This window comes from Moschus berezovskii, chromosome X (assembly GCF_049115385.1).
Source record: "Moschus berezovskii isolate FMDL1 chromosome X, NW_MosBer_1.0, whole genome shotgun sequence".
Lineage (NCBI taxonomy): Eukaryota > Metazoa > Chordata > Mammalia > Artiodactyla > Moschidae > Moschus > Moschus berezovskii.
The window spans coordinates 34,343,287-34,363,361 of NC_142488.1; the positions used below are offsets into that span (position 1 = coordinate 34,343,287).

At 36.2% G+C, this 20,075-nt stretch overlaps 1 protein-coding gene across 1 annotated transcript in view; it reads left to right on the top strand.

Moving 5' to 3' along the window:
* Positions 1 to 20,075, top strand: part of CFAP47 (cilia and flagella associated protein 47) — a 509,689-nt gene that overhangs the window by 229,150 nt on the left and 260,464 nt on the right. The window contains exons 36-37 of the mRNA XM_088833637.1: positions 3,987 to 4,121; positions 9,837 to 9,952. Coding sequence (XP_088689763.1) covers positions 3,987 to 4,121; positions 9,837 to 9,952 — 251 coding nt within the window. The remainder of the gene's footprint in view (positions 1 to 3,986; positions 4,122 to 9,836; positions 9,953 to 20,075) is intronic.

Consider the following 20,075-nt stretch of genomic DNA (forward strand, 5'->3'; position numbering starts at 1 on the left):
TGCAAGTGATAACAGATGTGGTAAAACCACACTCATGCCTTCAAATATGTTAATGACTAATAGTGACTTGTATACGAAAAGATCCAGTACAAAGCAGCCAGTGTATGCCAGGAAGACATAGAAACTGTGTACTGTGGGAGTCAAAGGGGAAAGAAATCATTCTGAAAAGGGAACCAGCAACAGTTGCATGGGGCATTTGGTGTTTAAGGTGACCTTTGAGAATTTGATAAGGGTTTACAGGAAACTTAAAATATCTTTGTTTAGAAAATATAATTCATCTTGCATTGTGATTCTCTCCTTTGCTTTTTGACTTCCTCAGATAAACTGATGCAAAATGTTTATTTTATTGTGTAGCAAAAACTAGATCCTAAGATTTGAGTATATTCTACATAAAAATGTAGAGAAGCTGTCTAAGATTTGATGAACAGAGAAATTAGCAATTAACTTAGCTGATAATTACCAAGATTTTACCAATCAGTTCCAATTCCCTAACTTTTTATCAGCCTGAATTTATCCACTGCATCAAATGTCAAAGTTCAAAAAAAATCACCCTTAAATTAACTTAACCATAGTGAATTAATACTAATGACTAGCACTGGTCCACATTTGAATCCTGTGAAACTTACCACTGGACTTATTTATTAATGTTTGAGTAATATATATTTAATTACTACTAATAATTAATTATTAATAAATAATATATATTTATTATATAGTCATTCTTTGCGACTGTTGAGTCAGTTCAATAAGTTTCTGTGCCAATGTTATATCATGTGGAATCCTAGCATCTAGAATGTAACTATTATTACATATCCTTCCTTTTAAAGCAAAGCTATTGTGCAATTTATTTGAACTCCGCATAGAATATATTTTTATTCCCTCATGTAGAGACATGGAGATATTTATATATAGATAAATAGATAGGTATAGCTAATACTTAGATTCTACTACATATAATTCACTGAGTAATGATGGAAGCTAAGGGTGAATAGATATCTAACTGCTCTGAAAAATTTTGTTTCTTTCTGTCAACTTGGATGCTTTCAGTCTTAATACCAATTCATGAATAAAAGTATTTTAAAAATAAATTCTATATTTTATATAAGATGAATCAGGCAGTAAAATATTATAGGGATATTTATTCATTTCATCAACAAAACTATCAAAGATTCATTTTCGCTCAGTTCTTCTTAGCCTATTGGCTTTGTTTTAAGTATGTGCACTAATAATGACTAAGTTCCTACTGAAATTCTTACATAATACCATTATACAGCTATTCTTGGGTCTGGTTGAATAGTGCCACTTCTTATGCTTCTCATTTTCTTTAGGTAAACTTTCCCAGTGGTCCCACAGCATACATCCCATTGCACATCATTGACCATAATTGCATCTCATGCTTGTAGTTAAACCAGTGTTTGATAAAAGTAATGGAAGAGCCACAAAAAATGGGATTCTTGGTAAAGAAGGGAGAAAAATGCAGTTGGGAAGGCAGTCAGTAGTGTTCTGTGTCAGATTATGATGTCTTTGGGTACTACTAGTTTTGATTGGTATCTAGATTGGAAGCTGGAATATCTTGACATCATAGCAAAATAAACCCACCATAAAGCTCCAGGACCATCTCATTTCTTCTTGTTACTGATGCAGACACTGAGACCTAGGGAAACCAACTGATTTGGTAAAGATCATGGTACTTTGTTTTAGCAGGATGTGAATTTAGTTTACTATATTTTTACTACACCATTTTCCTCTATTATGGCATTAAAAAATTCCCTGTCTTTTGTTAGTTCAGTAGGAAAATATTATCAGGAGAAAAATGGATAAATATAAGTAAAGTTCTTCCAATTTAGAACTGTGTAGAGAAAGTAATGATTATATCTTTGACATATATTTCACATGAAAATCTTGTTTTAAACAAACATAACTTATTTTGATATTTGGCTTTTTAAGCCTAGAATTGACTAAAATGCAATTTCTTTAGATTATTTTCATTGAACTTTATCATAAAGCTAAGAGTGATCTTTTCTCTAGTTTTTCACTCTAATACTTTAATTATCAAACTTTTTCAATTAAAATAAACATTTTTTTTTCATTTCCAAAATACTGCCCTATTATGTATTTTTCAAAGATGAACTTTTGGAATAGTTTTATATTGCTACCTATATATTTTATGCTGTAGTCTCTAAAATAGTGTTCAGATGAGTTTTACGGACCTCAGACTTGGGGCCCAGAGTATCCTGCCACTAGTTCTACCCTTTCCTCAATGAATACATTTCCCATCATCATAGAGAGCTCTCTCTGGATCACACCCAGAGGCTGGCCCATCATGCAGGGCTATATCCTTCACTTTGTGGAAATTAACTCTATATTCCATTTTTTTGGTTTATTCTTATGTTGAATAATGATCCTGTATATGTTGACTAACATTGTCTTCAGTGAAGACATGTGAGATGTCACGATACTGATGAGAAACTTTGGGGTCCTGATATACGTCTCAGTTTTCCTCACATCATACTCACTAGCAGCTTTCCACTCTGCCAAGACTGTCAACTTCTTCCACTTTTTTCCCCTAATAATCCCCTTCCCAGGCACCTTTATTGGTTAGCCTTACTGCTTATTGACAAAACAAGAAAGAATAAACCTTTCTGTTCTTCCAAAGAAAGAAAATAATATATTTGGGAATGTGTACTAGCAGATGATCAACGGGGTCTCAGTAGTTTCTTATAACTGCTTCCAGATTTCAGAGTCAAGTGCTTTAGTTCCAGATAACCATTGGTATCCTGAGTTCTGGCACTATTTGCATTTCCAGGCCAGGCCCAGATCATTTTCAGTTGCTAACTTGAATGTGCAGCATTAAATCACAGTAGATCTCCAGTTTATGAAAGTTCAGAGAGGTCCCTGTTGACTGACAATGACAGAGATGCTTGTGTGTCAGTAGCGTTTTATATGTCTTTGAGTCTTTGCCTCAGACCAATCCCAGTACTTCATTGCTATTAATAATTCTTCCCCACTACCTCTGCCTTTTTCTAGGAGATCATAGGCACAACATATACTGATAGAAATAATCCTTCCTCCTCTGCTTCTGACTTGACATTTTGGGCTCAGTGCCCATTCTGGCTATGTTGATTGTCCCCGCTGTTATTCCTCTATAATTCTGGATTTTCTCTCAAATATCTGCCAACAACCATCACTAATTTATCTCGTTCATCAGTGCAATTATGTTTTCTGCCATACTGTGATTTGTTCTAGGATAAGTACTTCTCCAACCACTTCCCCCGACCCACCTGATCTGCGTGAATTATTACTCTTGTGTTATTTCTTGTTCCGAAATCAAGTCCCTCTTCCTGGTATCCACACCCTCCTCTATGTGACTGTTGCACTCCTTCGTCTTTTTTTCTACCACTTGTCCCTTCTGATCTTACGTATGATTCACATTGTACTTTTTCTTTCCCAAATGAATACTATACTCCCTATATTCTTGCCTGAGATTTCTTCACTTTTCTGATAGGATATACCTTTTCCTCACTCCAGATACCAACCTATTTAAAACCCTTCAAGTATTCTTCAAGGCCATCTCATGTGTTACCGCCTCCTTTGGGCTTTTGCTAAGAAAAGCCCTCTTGTCATCTTTTACTTCAGTAGTTTGTCTACTTCTATTATCTTTTACTGCATTATACACTTTAAGTCATGGATGATATTGTAATCACATTTGTCTAGTGCATAGTATTCTTCTGACCTCTGACTAACTTTTATGGAGTCTTTGAGGCTATGAGGTCATTCTTATATTTATGATACATCTAATACATCCTCTAACACATAGGTCAAGCTATTCTGGTTCACAGCAATATTTTGTTTGCTCATAGCAACATTTCAGTGTCATTGTCAATCAATAGCATTTTAAGTAATTCAGCAGTTGATGTACTGGACTTTAGCTCTTTTAATATATTTTATTTGTATATCTAATTTATAATTCTCTTCTTTGGAACTAGGCTATTGACATCTGTGATCCCAATCCAATCCTGATGCTCATGTTTTGTGTCTACATGTATGAAAGACTTCCTACATATCTCCCCAGGAAAGTGGTGCCCTTTCATTGTACTCTACATGACACAGTGTTTAGAGAGGTAAGGATATCTTTGAGGTAAAAATATATGTGGAATTAAACAGTTACGTGGGTTTTAGATATTTCTGTCTCAACCCCAAATGAACAGATGTATTAGTATGATAAAATAAGCCTTAACAAATGTTTTTTCCTTCTAAACCAAAGGTGTAGCAGAACGAAAGGGAGGATTTTTCCTTAATAGTAATCACTATTTGCAATGAAATAATGGTTCTTTTATTCATCTGAAGAATGGAATGGGGAGATAGAAAATGAAAGTTAAGCACTTTGAAGGGCAAATCTTTCAGGAAAGTCGAGATCCATTTCAAGCACGAGAGAACTTGATGCTATAAGTAGAAACGTGATCAGAGTATGCTTGGCATTCCTTTAGGGAACGTTACACACCCAGATGCATTTTGTTCGAGTAAGGATGGGTTTCCTAGGTAGCACAGTAGTAATGAACCCGCCTACCAGTGCAGGAGACATAAGAGACACAGGTCTGTCTGGATCTTGAAGATCCCCTGCAGGAGGAAATGGAAATCCAGTCCAGTATTCTTGCTTGGAAAATCCCGTGGACAGAGGAGCCTGGCAGACTACAGTCCATGGGGTCACAAAGAGTCAGACACAGCTGAGCAACTGAGAACAGCATGCACATATCCAGATGGATTGTGTTCAAAATAAGAATATGGAAAGGGAAGTAATAATGAAAGCACTCCTGATCAGGGTCACCATTAATGCCCACTAAAATGTTGTATATATGCTGGATCTGCTAAATGCATAACAGTGATTTTTTTATATGTAGGAAAAATTGAAAATGAAATTTTAAGTCCTGTGACCATAACAGATCTATATAAATATGTCCATGTTTTGCAAGTGTTTTCTTTGATTGAAAAATATATTGCCAGGGATCATCAACCTAACTTTGGTTTTCAAATAATATGTTTCATATGAATACTTGTGAAATATCTTCTAGCATATAGTTTTATTTCTTATATTTGTCCAAGACTTTTCCTTCTACTAGTTTTATGGTAGAAGATTTCATGAGATCTCCTTTTTTCTTTCTCTGCACAGTATAGGCTGTTAGAATCTTACTGTGTACAAAAGTTAATTTATCTCTTTGGTCAGATCATTTTTATTCCTTTTCCTCAGGCTGTTTTATGTATTCCTCTTCATATTAAGTTTTTGTTGTTGTTTAGTCACTCAGTCATGTCTGACTCTTGCAACCCCATGGACTGTAGCCCTCCAGGCTCCTCTCTCCATAGGATTTTCCAGGCAAGAATACTGGAGTATATTTCCATTTCTTCCCCTAGGAGATCTTCCCAATTTTGGGGTGGGGAGTGTTAATTTTATACTTTCAATGAAAAACATGTCCATATGTGGTCTTCAAAAGTTATGTCCTGGTGATTTGTAGATGTATATTTTTTGAGAAAATAACAATGTACCCTCTGACTGTATGAGTGATGGTTAATAAGGATTCAGTTAAAAAGCAGAAAAAACTCAGATACTTGTCTCAGTGTAAAGGGCTCAATTTAGGGGAAGGAAAGCCATTCCTCCTGATTTTCTGTTAGCAAACATTGATATATGATCTTCTTTTTAAAAAATTATTCCTGTTTTTGTTGGAAAAAGAAATAGAAAACTCTTCAGAGAACTTTTTCAACACTATTCACTACAGTAATTCACTAAGTGCAATGATATTTAAGGGCCTTGGGTACTAACTGGCCTAGAGCTGTAATTACACTGGGGTGGACTTCTGATTTCAGATTCAAATTTCTCAAAAGTTAGAAATGCTTTGCTTAAGCCTGCAGAAGATAGGAGGGGTCTGAATTAAATTTAAACAGTGATTTATTTCATTTGAGCATTATCACTGGTTTTCTAATTCTGTACACATGTTTGAATTTCTTTATACTATTTGATTATGTTGAAAAAGCTAATTTTTAAACATAGATTTTATTTGTGATGTTAAAAATCAGATTATATCATTAGAATGGAAATGATTTATTTTCATATTTAATTCCTTATTGGGAATAATATTCTCACTTTAAGTTTATAGGTGAGATTACATAGAGCTTTTATTTTTCAGAAATGTAAGGAACATCTTTTGAAGGAAATAATAAAAATTGAATAGAAATGCAAAATAGAACATCAATTACAACAAACTTTGATTCTAAATTTCATTCAAGAAAATCACTGATTTGGAAACTGCCGAGAATCTATGGCATATTTTGCCCATATGCAGCAACACTATAAATGGCAGTGCCTAAGTAGTAGAATGTCACTGTTGTCAACTTTTTTGACCTCCCAGTATAAAGAAGAATCTCAAGAAATGGCAAATATAATTGAAAAAGTATATTTTGTAGCTATGTCACAAATAGAAACATAATACTGGGACCATGAAACAATACAATGATCAGTGGAAAAATGTCAAGTTCAGTGATTTTCTGAGATACTTTTAAAAGTAATTGAACTATTTTTTTTTTCCTTTCTGAAAAAAAATTTACACAGGAACACAATAGTTAAATGATGGCTATCATTGCAAAAGGAGAATTGAGGGTCCTTTGTTTCTTTCCTTGACCAGCTTTTTCTTCTCCCTACCACGCACATGACCCCTACATGAAATTCTGGAGTTGGGTGGAATAATCTGACCACAGATGGGCCCAGTGTTTTTGCATAATTTATTTACTTACTTATTTTTCAGTTCAGTTCAGTTCAGTCGCTCAGTCGTGTTTGACTGTTTGCGACCCCATGGACTGCAGCATGCCAGGCCTCCCTGTCCATCACAAACTCCCAGAGCTTACTCAAACTCATGTCCATCGAGCCTGTGTTGCCATCCAACCATCTCATCCTCTGTCGTCCCCTTCTCCTCCCGCCTTCAATCTTTCCCAACATCAGGGTCTTTTCAAATGAGTCAGTTCTTCGCATCAGGTGGCCAAAGTATTGGAGTTTCAGCTTCAGCATCAGTCCTTCCACTGAATATTCAGGACTGATTCCCTTTAGGATGGACTGGTTAGATCTCGTGCAGTCCAAGGGACTCTCAAGGGTCTTCTCCAACACCACAGTTCAAAAGCATCAATTCTTCAATGCTCAGCTTTCTTTATAGTCCAACTCTCACATCCCTACATGACTACTGGAAAAACCATATTTTTGACTAAACAGACCTTTGTTGGCAAAGTAATGTCTCTGCTTTTTAGTATGTTGTCTAGGTTGGTCATAACTTTTCTTCCAAGAAGCTCAGTTCAGTTCAGTTCAGTCGCTCAGTCGTGTCCGACTCTCCGCGACCCCATGAATCACAGCACGCCAGGCCTCCCTGTCCATCACCAACTCCTGGAGTACACTCAAACTCATGTCCACAGAGTCGGTGATGCCATCCAGCCATCTCATTCTCCGTCGTCCCCTTCTCCTCCCTCCCCCAACCTTTCCCAGCATCAGAGTCTTTTCCAGCGAGTCAACTCGTCGCATGAGGTGGCCAAAGTATTGCAGTTTCAGCTTTAGCATCAGTCCCTCCAATGAACATCCAGGATTGATCTCCTTTAGAATGGACTGGTTGGATCTCCTTGCAGTATAAGGGACTCTCAAGAGTCTTCTCCAACACCACAGTTCAAAAGCATCGATTCTTCGGCGATCAGCCTTCTTCACAGTCCAACTCTCACATCCATACCTGACCACGGGAAAAACCATTGCCTTGACTAGACGGACCTTGGTTGGCAAAGTAATGTCTCTGCTTTTTAATATACTATCAAGGTTGGTCATAACTTTCCTTCCAAGGAGCAAGCGTCTTTTAATTTCATGGCTGCAGTCAGCATCTGCAGTGATTTTGGAGCCCAAAAAAATAAAGTCTGACACTGTTTCCACTGTTTTTCCATCTATTTCCCATGAAGTGATGGGACCAGATGCCATGATCTTTGTTTTCTGAATGTTGAGCTTCAAACCAACCTTTTCACTCTCCTCTTTCACTTTCATCAAGAGGCTTTTGAGTTCCTCTTCACTTTCTGCCATAAGGGTAGTGTCATCTGCATATCTGAGGTTATTGATATTTCTCCCAGCAATCTTGATTCCAGCTTGTGCTTCTTCCAGCCCAGCGTTCCTCATGATGTACTCTGCATATAAGTTAAATAGCGTCTTTTAATTTCATGGTTGCAGTCACCATCTGCGGTGATTTTGGAGCCCCAAAATAATAAAGTCTGTCACTGTTTCCATTGTTTCCCCATCTATTTGCCATGAAGTGATGGGACCAGATGCCATGATCTTAGTTTTCTGAATGTTGAGTCTTAAGCCAACTTTTCACTCTCCTCTTTCACTTTCATCAAGAGGCTCTTTAGTTCTTCTCTTTCTGCCATAAGGGTGGTGTTATCTGCACATCTGAGGTTACTGATATTTCTCCCAGCAATCTTGATTCCAGTTCATGCTTCATCTGGTCCAGCATTTCTCATGATGTACTCTGCATTTAAGTTCAGTAAGCAGGGTGACATAATAAGAATGAGTAGCTACATACATCTGGAGAAGGAAATGGCAACCCACTCCAGTGTTCTTGCCTGGAGAATCTCAGGGATGAGGGAGCCCAGTGGGCTGCCATCTCTGGGGTCACACAGAGTCGGACACGACTGAAGTGACTTAGCAGCAGCAGCAGCAGCAGCAGCTACATAATCAGGGCTGATTATGTAAGTTCCAGGACTATAAACCAATAATAGTTCATAGTGAATCTACTATTATTTTCAGCATTTCCTTCCAGAAAATGGAAATTAGCTCCCTGTGACTTAAACTAACTACATCTGTTAATTAATACGTTAAATGCACACATACATACATACAAAAATAGGACACTAGAGTAGTCTTGCCTCCATTGTTATTGAGATCCATAAGCAGGTTATCAACATGAAAGCCCCAAATTTAGGGGTAAACTGAGGGTAGAAACTCAACATGTTTGTCCTGCTGGTTACGAAAGTTCTTACTGAAATATAAAAGTAGTTAATTTAATCTTTCAACATATGTCTGCCATATTCTATCTCTGACTATGTTCCTGAACTATGACTAGAGTTCCTTACTAGAGTTCCTGCCTAAGTGCCATTGCCCTTTCCTTATTCTAATTTGGCCAACCATCCACCTCTCTCAGATCTTTTCTTTCCTCTGGGTCTACTTTCCATAACTTTGTGTCTTTCTAATGTGTATATTTTAAAATCCCCATAAATATATACTCACATTTCTCATGAAATGCTCTCTAAAAATGAAGTAGCTCATTCTCAAATATTGTCCGTATCTTGACATCAGGAAGGAAGGGGAAACCAACCCCTAACTCTACTACAACTTCTAGATGAGGCCACCATTGTTTTCAGCCAGGACTTCTGATTCCACTCCTTATAACACTTTCCACACTGAGCAGCCAGAGTAACCTTCTTGTAAATTGGAATCTGTTTAAAATTCTTTAAAGGTTTTCCTTTGCAGTGAGATTAAATTCCAAGTTGCTAACTTTGGATTTCAGATCTTTGATGATCAGGTGTTTTTACATCTGTCATTTCCTTGTCTGATAGCGTCTTCTCTTTGCCTACTTTGGAATGAAAGAAGACACAGACACACACACACACACACACACAGAGTCTTTAAATACAAATTGCTTTCTTTCCGCTACTACCCTAGGGTAAGTATTTTCATGATAAAAGTATATGATTCTCTTTGATAAAAATAAGAAATGTTAAGTTGTGCATCTTTAAAATTCATGATCTCATTTATACTCTCCTCTTCAACATAGATTCAACTGAAAAATCCAAGCTTGAAAAACTTAGTTTATAGTGCTACAATTGTCGGAAGAGATGCCATTGACTTCTCCCTCTCCCAAGCAGGGAACACTGTGACAATTTCTGCAAAGTAAGTGTTTTGTTTTTTTCTTTTAATTTTGCTTCATTGAATACATCGACTCTAGAGACTTAATGTCCATTATAATTACAAAAGAATGGCCTGGATTTATTTTTAATAGCTGTTTATATGTAATGAAAAGATCACCATTGCTGATATAGATAAATTATTTATATGTTAGTGAGATTTCTCAACAATTATGAAAACAATTCTAACAATATAAAGGATCTTCTTTTTTATGTATGTGTTTATTTTAGTTTATTTTGCATGCATACGGTCCATAGAAAATAACTCTTTAAAGTTCTCTATGTACTACAATTCTGTTTCCTATAGGAAACTTGAACCAGTGTGTGCTAAATATATATTTAGTTGTTTCTAATTATAGAAGCACTATATGCTCATTGTAAAAAATTTAGAAACTGTGAAAATATGAAGAAAAATAAAAGTAAAAGCTAGTAATTTTACCTCAAAGTTACCCCCAGTGTTGTCATTGTTCTCTATCCCTTTATAATCATTGTATATCAATGTATGTTGTATACATGCATACATACACTCTCCCACATTGTGGTGATAGTCTGAGAAGTCTAATTTTTACTTGATTCTATTCACATGATACTTGTTTAATGTTTCTACTACTAGTCCATTCCCAAAAATAAGGAACAAATGAAACCCTCAGAGAATAGTCTTAAGAAATTAAATGAGCATAATATATGACTCCTCTTGGATCAACAAATCCTAATTCATATGCCAATAAGTGTTAATGATGGCAGACACTCTTATTGTATTAATATAATACTAGGATGATGTGAGAATAGCTGTATCAGTATCACAGGGGTTGACAAATATAATAACCACTAATGGACTTTAATGGGGCTTCCCTGGTGGCTCAGAGGTTAAAGCGTCTGCCTCCAATGCGGGAGACCCGGGTTCGATCCCTGGGTCGGGAAGATCCCCTGGAGAAGGAAATGGTAACCCACTCCAGTATTCTTGCCTGGAGAATCCCGTGGACGGAGAAGCCTGGTAGGCTACAATCCATGGGGTCGCAAAGAGTCGGACACGACTGAGCGACTGAATGGAATGGACTTTAACCAGTCTTGCATTTTAGTCATTGCCTTTGTCTCCAATTATTTTTTTTTCTTGTGCAAAGCAACAGATTATAACCACTTATTAACCTTTTGGTTATCTTTTTGATTTTTGAACTATATATTAACCCGAATTATTTTTCACATTATAGTCTTTATTCTAGTGTGTTAAACACAGAAATGATTGGAAGGGGGAGCCAGTTTTAATTGTATTAAAATGCAAAGAAATCCAGTTGCTATTACTGCCCTTGGCGGATGTCAGCAGCCACTGTTAGTTTTCTTCAGTTGCTGCTCCATGCTAAAGAAGTATATAATTTATAAAATATGACTATTCATCATTGGGATTACATCCAAATTGAATTAAATATGAGAAAAACATTTCTCCACTTACCTGTATCTATATTATAAATCAAATCCCAGAATAAAGCTCCTTGTAAAAACATCCCACTCATCTTCCAAATTATATTTCTTGTATATCTGTTATAAAACACAATGTTAGTAATAGTAGTTCTTTTGGACATTGTCAGAGTACCATTTGTCTTCCCTCAATACTTTGATCATTGAGATCTATTCTCTGCCCTTCAAATAGGATGCCAATAAGTGAACGGTGGTGGTGGTTTAGTCTCTAAGTCGTGTTCGACTCTTGCAACCCCATAGACTGTAGCCCACCAGGCTCCTCTGTCCATGGGATTCTCCAGGCAAGAATAATGGAGTGGGTTGTCATCCCCTTCAAATAAGTGAATAATAAGTGATAATAAGTGAAAAGAATTAAGGTCCCCACCCCATCCCACCCTTTGTTCTTTCATAAACCTAATAGCCTGTTCCAGTGTTTCAAAGCTCTCATTATGTGAAAATTCTTTCTAAAAACCACACTAGACCTATGATGTTTTAGCTTAAGACCATTTTTTTTTGGCTGTGCTGTACAGCTTACAGAATCCTTATTCCCTGACCAGGGATCAAATTTAGGTCACAGCAGTGAAATCACCACTGAACTGCTATGGAATTCCCAAGACCGTATGTCTTATTAGTTTAATTAGCATTTATAGTTTTCATATAAATATGAATATAAATATGAAATCTGTATGCTTCCATTGCTGAAAATTTGTTACAGAAAAGTATAAAAAAAAACAAAAATTACCTTGAATTCCATCTGATAAACACATTTATTAGTTTATTTCTTTCTAGTATTTTATATGAAAATTATAGCATATGCATAATTAAATATTTGCAAAACAAATGCATTATAAATGCAAATACTAAGTACTTAATATCTGTTAAATATTTGCTATGTACAAAACCTATATAATATACACTTTTGGTACCTTTTCATATCTAATCATCCTGGCAACCATATTAGTACCTCTTTTTACAAAAGAAGACACTGGGCATAGAGACATTAAATTATTTACCCAATTTTCCCTGTTATTAAATTGTGAATTAAAGATGCAAAACCAGCCAATCTAAACCCAGAGTTGAGACTCTTTTTAACTGACACCTGTACATACTGTGTGTGTGTTTGTGTATATCATATTCATACAAAGCCCTTGGCATTCAAAGAAAATATAGCTTTAACTGTCTGTGAGAAATACTGCAGATCCATAACAAAAGACTGCATCAATATTTTGACCATATTTGACATGTACATATATTCTTGTTGTCAATTTCTTTATCTTTTTAAATCAAAATTTAACTTGCACCTGCTTTAACAATTCAACTATGCAGGGAAGTTTAATGTGCAAAGAAATCCTTCTCACCTGATATACCCATCTCTAGAGATGTACTTCTTGAGTGCCTACTTTTCATTCTTTCAGCTATGTCTAATTTTAATTCTTCCAATGGTTACTTCCGTAAATATAAATAATCTGTATATCATACCAATATTTTTATCAACCTCAGAAATAGTGTCTTGACATATGGCATAATATTGACATAATATTTGATGATGTTGCTTACTTACCCCTCTAGATATATCACCCTCCCACTGAACATCACTCATTTTATCTTTTATTCATTACTGTTCCAAGAGTAAAAATGCGTTTTGTAAATATTTCCTTTGTATACCATCAGTAGATACAAAGTATCTTTTGACTCCCTTTTAAGTTGAGAAAAATTAATAAATTCTAAAATATATAAAACCTTTCCTTCAAGTGTATCACATTCTAGAGCATGTTGCCTTTCATTCTTATTCGGACTGATTGCTTTCCAGACCTACTGAAAAGCTGTCAGTTTTGGACACTCTGTATTTCTCTTTGGATAGAAACTAATATATTTCTCTTTCATAGTGTACATACTTCTTTACTAAAGAAAAACTTCCTTTATGAAACAGTCTAATAAAAAGTATAGGAGAGGTAAATTTGCCAAAATTTTGATTTTTAAGCATGTTTTTTTGACTACCCTTACACTTGATTTAAATTTTGCATCATATATTTTTCTAAGATGAAAGAGTTTTTCCTTATAGGTTGAGATAATTGTTCCACTTGCCTCATAGTATTCAGTTTTTGTGATACTGTAATTTCTACTATAATTCTTCCTTCCCACACCCCTGGACATTTTTAGGATCTTCCATTGTGTTCTGATATTGTTCCAGAATGAATCAAAAAGGGTCTTTTATTCACTGACTGGGAGCACAGTGAGTCCTTTAATTATGAGGGGTTTTTTTTTAATAAGCTTTGGAAAATTCTCTTAAATTACTTTTCATCATTTTCTCTTCTCCATTTTCTCTGTTCTCATTTTCCAGCCTTTGGATGTTGGATGCTGTTAACTGGATTCTCTATGTATCCTATCTCATCACTCATTTTTTAGCTCACTGTTTTTTCTCTCTTGATCAACATGCCTTCATTTCTGTTTCCTTTAGGAGATAGATAAATAGGTAGGTAGATAGATAAATTCCATATATATATATATATATGTAAGAATACTTTGTTTTTCACTGGGTATCTATTTCATAGCATTCCATTGTTAAATTGGAGTTACAATATCTTCATAAATGTATCTGACTTTTACATTCTGACTTTTATGTTCTCATATATCACCTACATTATTTTTATTTTCTTTGAGGTCAATTGGTATGTTTTTTTATCTTGGTCTCAGTGTTTCCTGTTGAAGGATTTATTATAATGACTTTTGATACTTCTTTATTCATTTATATGTAATAATATGGCAATAGAAAAGTAAATTGTTATTCTGTATATGGGCAGGTTTGTCAATTGGCCAACTTCATTTTAGGGTAAAAACAATTTTGCTTTTATGTCCAGTTGCCTGACATCATACACTGACCTTCAGAAGAGCAGGGTTGTCCGAAACTCATTTTGCCCTCCATTTACAAGGTTATTTCTGGAAATGGCTTCTACACGAGTCTATAGGCAGCTTTGTTTCTTTTATTAGCCTCTATGCAGGTTCTCATCGATGGTTTCCTTCAACTAGTAGCTTAAAAAAAACAAAGACCTTTATTATAATCTTAATGAGATTTATCTTAGAGAGACAGTGAATCTGAGTTTCAGATGCCAGTGTGGCCTAGAACCCTTTTATCATGTCATTTAACAATTAAATACTGGGCTTAAATAGTGACACATACAGATTTTATATCAAGCTTCATTATTCTTATTTGGAAAATGGAGATCAGAATATTTGCCTGCAGTGTTCAGTAATAAATGTAGCTATATAGGGACAATACCGAGTACAGTAACTGGGACTTATAGGAAGCAGTCAGTAAGTATTTGCATCCCTCCTCTAAATTTTAAGTACTATGATTCATAGACGAAAATATATCAAAACTACTCACAAAGGTTTATAATCTGGCATAGTGCCACACAAGCAAATACATAATAAGGATGCAATTTGATAGTTGTTTTATTTGTCATGTGTATATAATATGAGAGGGAAATGGGGGAAAAATGAAGCACCTCCGTGTTCTTAGGAAGGATTCCCAGAAAATGTAATGCTTAATTCTATGTATATGAAAACCAGATATTCACTTCTGCAGGTGCATTTCAGTTTGTAGGTTTCAATACCATTTTTAGGTGTTTTTAAAAATGACTTTTTAGCTAGACTAATTTCAAAGCTTTGGTTTTTACATAAAGGGTTCAGAAAATATTTTATTTAAAAAATCTGTAGGCTTATCAATATCATATATTACATAATTATCTATGTTGCACTACATCCTATCTTAGAATCTGTCTAAATCATGATTAATAACAGTTTTTTTCTGTCAGTTGTGGATTTAAATTCCCTGAGATATGATGTATATAGAAAAGATTAAATGGCCATACAGTCAAACATTTCTGCATCTAACTTGATGACTTTATTTAGCTATAATCATAGAGTGACTGTCATAAAAGTGAAAGTATACTTTTAGAAAACTATTCTGTTTCTTTTTTTCCTCATTATTCTCATTGAGCTATCTGGGCACTGACATTGATGTGTCATATATTTATTCCCTATCTCTTCCAAAAGCCAAGTTGAAGTAGTTGATGAGGTACATGTAATATCAAGGAGACTTTTTTTTTTAAATGAGGGGGAGGCAATTGGAGGAAAAAGAAAATAAATGGTAAGACAATTAAGATAAAGTCCATAATTATGATACACATGTCTGGAGACCTAAAACGTATACCTGAAGTGGACAACCAACTTGATTCTGAACTTTCTAACACACTTAGGAAGGCCCTAGTCATTTACATGCTTAAATATGTCTACAAACTTTATAAAAGGAATATCTATACCCAAGAGAAGCTCAAAATCTTGATGGTTCTAAAACCAACCGTGGGCTTCACAAAAAGGATACTATATTTTTAAATGTTTCATAAAACTTAAGTATAGTTCCATAAATTTATTTACTAAGTGCATAGTATTTAGAGTATGATTATTCTTTTTATTTATTTTTGACTGTTCTGGGTCTTTGTTTTGGTGCCTGAGCTTCCTCTACTTGCGGCGAGCGGGAGCTACTAAGTTGTGGTGCACAGGCTTCTCATTGTGGCAGCTTCTTTGATTGAGGAGCACAGGCTCTAGGGCACATGGGCTTAGTAGTTGCAGCATGCAGACAGAGTTGCCCCAAGACATGTACAATCTTAGTTCCCTGACCAGGAACTGAGCCTGCATTCCCTGCATTGCAAGGCGGATTCTTAACCACTGGACCACCATGGAAGTCCCATAGATTATGGTCATTCTTGAACTCCTTTTTTTCATCATCTTCCACAGAGAGTCAATCCATTACCTAGTCTTACAGATTTTACACAGTATATCTTAAATTTGGTATCCTTCCCTTTATCTACCTCTTTCAAGCTAACCTAATGTACTGTCACCTTTAAAAGCTGAATGGTTGAACGGCTCTGTGAAGACCTACAAGACCTTTCAGAACTAACACCAAAAAAGATGTCCATTTCATTAGAGGGGACTGGAATGCAAAAGTAGGAAGTCAAGAAACACCTGGAGTAACAGGAAAATTTGACCTTGGAGTACAGAATGAAGCAGGGTTTAAGCAGGCAAAATAGAGTTTTGCCAACAGAACGCACTGGTCACAACAAACACCCTCTTCCAACAACACAAGAGAAGACTCTACACATGGACATCACTAGCTAGTCAACATCGAAATCAGATTGATTATATTCTTTGCAGTCAAAGATGGAGAAGGTCTATACAGTCAGCAAAAACAAGACCAGGAACTGACTAAGGCTCAGATTATGAACTCCTTATTGCCAAATTCAGAATCAAATTGAAGGAAGTAAGGAAAACCACTAGATCATTCAGATATGACCTAAATCAAATCCCTTCTGATTATACAGTGGAAGTGAGAAATAGATTTAAGGGACTGGATCTGATAGACAGAGTGCCTGATGAACTATAGACGGAGGTTCGTGACATTGTACAGGAAACAGGGATCAAGACCATCCCCAAGAGAAAGAAATGCAAAACAGCAAAATGGCTATCTGAGGAGGCCTTACAAATAGCTGTGAAAGGAACAGAAGCAAAAAGCAAAGGAGAAAAGGAAAGATATACTCATTTGAATGCAGAGTTCCAAAGAATAGCAAGGAGAGATAAGAAAACCTTCCTCAGCGATCAGTGCAAAGAAATAGAGAAAAACAACAGAATGGGAAAGACTAGAGATTTCTTCAAGAAAATTAGAGATACCAAGGGAACATTTCATGCAAACATGGGCTCGATAAAGGACAGAAATGGTATGGACCTAACAGAAGCAGAAGATATTAAGAAAAGGTGGCAAGAATACACCGAAGAACTGTGCAAAAAAAGATCTTCACCACCCAGATAGATGATCATGATGGTGTGATCACTCACCTAGAGCCAGACATCCTAGAATGTGAAGTCAAGTGGGCCTTAGGAAGCATCACTATGAACAAAGCTAGTGGAGGTGATGCAATTCCAGTTAAGCTATTTCAAATCCTGAAAGATGATGTTGTGAAAGTGCTTCACACAATATGCCAGCACATTTGGAAAACTCAACAGTGGCCACAGGACTGGAAAAGGTCAGTCTTCATTCCAATCCCAAAGAAAGGCAATGCCAAAGAATGCTCAAACTACTGCACAACGGCACTCATCTCACATGCTAGTAAAGTCATGCTCAAAATTCTTCAAGCCAGCCTTCAGCAATACGTTAACCGTGAATTTCCAGATGTTCAAGCTGGTTTTACAAAAGGCAGAGGAACCAGAGATCAAATTGCCAACATCCGATGGAGCATCGAAAAAGCAATAGAGTTCCAGAAAAACATCTATTTCTACTTCATTGACTATGCCAAAGCCTTTGACTGTGTGGATCACAATATACTGTGTAAAATTCTTCAAGAGATGGGAATAGCAGACCACCTGACCTGCTTCTTGAGAAACCTGTATGCAGGTCAGGAAGCAACAGTTAGAACAGGACATGGAACAACAGACTGGTTCCAAATAGGAAAATGATTACGTCAAGGCTGTATATTGTCACCCTGCTTATTTAACTTATATGCAGAGTACATCATGAGGAATGCTGGGCTGGAAGAAGCGCAAGTGGAATCAAGATTGCCAGGAGAAATATCAATAACCTCAGATATGCAGATGACACCACTCTTATGGCAGAAAGTGAAGAGGGACTCAAAAGCCTCTTGATGAAAGTGAAAGAGGAGAGTGAAAAAGTTGGTTTAAAGCTCAACATTCAGAAATCTAAAATCATGGCATCGGTCCCATCACTTCATGGAAAATTGATGGGGAAACAATGGAAACAGTGGCTGACTCTGTTTTGGGGGGCTCCAAAATCACTGCAGATGGTGATTGCGGCCATGAAATTAAAAGACACTTACTCCTTGGCATGAAAGTTATGACCTACCTAGACAGAATATTAAAAAGCAGAGACATTACTTTGCCAACAAAGGTCCATCTAGTCAAGGCTATGGTTTTTCCAGTGGTCATGTATGGATGTGAGAGTTTGACTATAAAGAAAGCTGAACATCGAAGAATTGATGCTTTTGAACTGTGGTGTTGGAGAAGACTCTTGAGAGTCCCTTGGACTGCGAGGAGATCCAACCAGTCCATCCTAAAGGAAATCAGTCCTGAATATTCATCGGAAGACTGATGTTCAAGCTGAAACTCTAATAATTTGGCCACCTGATGCAAAGAGCTGACTCATTTGAAAAGACCCTGATGCTGGGAAAGATTGAGGACAGGAGGAGAAGGGGACAACAGAAGATGAGATGGTTGGATGGCATCACCGACTCAATGGACAAGAGTTTGAGTGAACTCCGGGAGTTGGTGATGGACAGGGAGGCCTGGCGTGCTGCAATTCATGGGGTCGCAAAGAATCAAACACTACTGAGCAACTGAACTGAAATAATCACCTTTAAACTGGGCTGCTACAATCGATTCCTAAAAGGATTCTCTGCACTCCACCCTTTATATTAGACTAACAATAATGGTTTTAATGTAAAATTGGTCATGTTACTCTTTGGCTTAAAATATTCTAATAGCTTCCCATCACCATTATGATATAGACCGAATATCTCAACATAGTCCATGTGGCCTTTCATGGCTGGCTCTTAACCACATCTTGTATCATTAACACCCTTGCTCTCTAAGCTTCAACACCACTGGCCTTTGATAAATTATTTAAAATCATCAGAATTCCTCATATTAGAGTGCTTGGATGCCTTCTTTCATCCCATGCAAACCCTACCTAACTCATTCTCATCCTCCCTATCCTACCTCACATATCACTTCCTCTGACCCTTCGGACTGTATCACACTCTCCATTACATGCCCTTGTATCACTTAATAGCACATACATAGTTTGTTTTCACATTTATTTTATGATGACGTAATTAATGTCTGCCATGTCATATAAAATGAAAGATCCAGGAGTTCAGGAATTGTGTGTATGTGTGTGTGTGTGTGTGTGTGTGTGTGTGTGTGTGTGTGTGTGTTTTCTAATTATCCCCCAAACCTAAAACAAAGTCTGGAACATTATAAATTTTAATTGAATGTATGACTTTATCTAGTAATGAATTTTTGAATATCTAGAAAGATCCTAAATCACAGGTATCCTAACACAGAGTTTGAAAAACACCCAGAAAAAGATGTCAAGGTCAAATATTCTCTTTTCAGTTAAATTGAAGTACATGAGCTTTTTATAATAGTCAGGAAAATGTCATTTTGCAGTAGTTGAGATTAGTGATATTATATCTGAATAAAATTCTCCCACTCATGCTAGTTCTGAATTGTAATTTTCCCTAAAAATCAATTTTGAGAATATTTCAATTGATTTTGAAAGTCCTCCATTCACTTTACTCTATGCTGCACCCTAAGCTTGCCTATTCAACAGAGATTCTTCAAAGATTCTGGGGAAGTTAAGCCATAGTTTAATGCTGAGAGAAGCTATTGCCATTTCTGTTCCCAACTGTGTGTATCCTAAGGGAAAATGACAGGTGATAGTTTGTGCAAAGAATAACTGTGATATGATGTATAGTGCTAACTTTGCTAAAAGTCAGAGAAAAAGCAAAGATAAAAGTCTCCAAGGTTTACCACCTACAGCTGTGGAAAGGTAAGGCAGAAAGATTCAGCCAGTAAAGAAACATTGA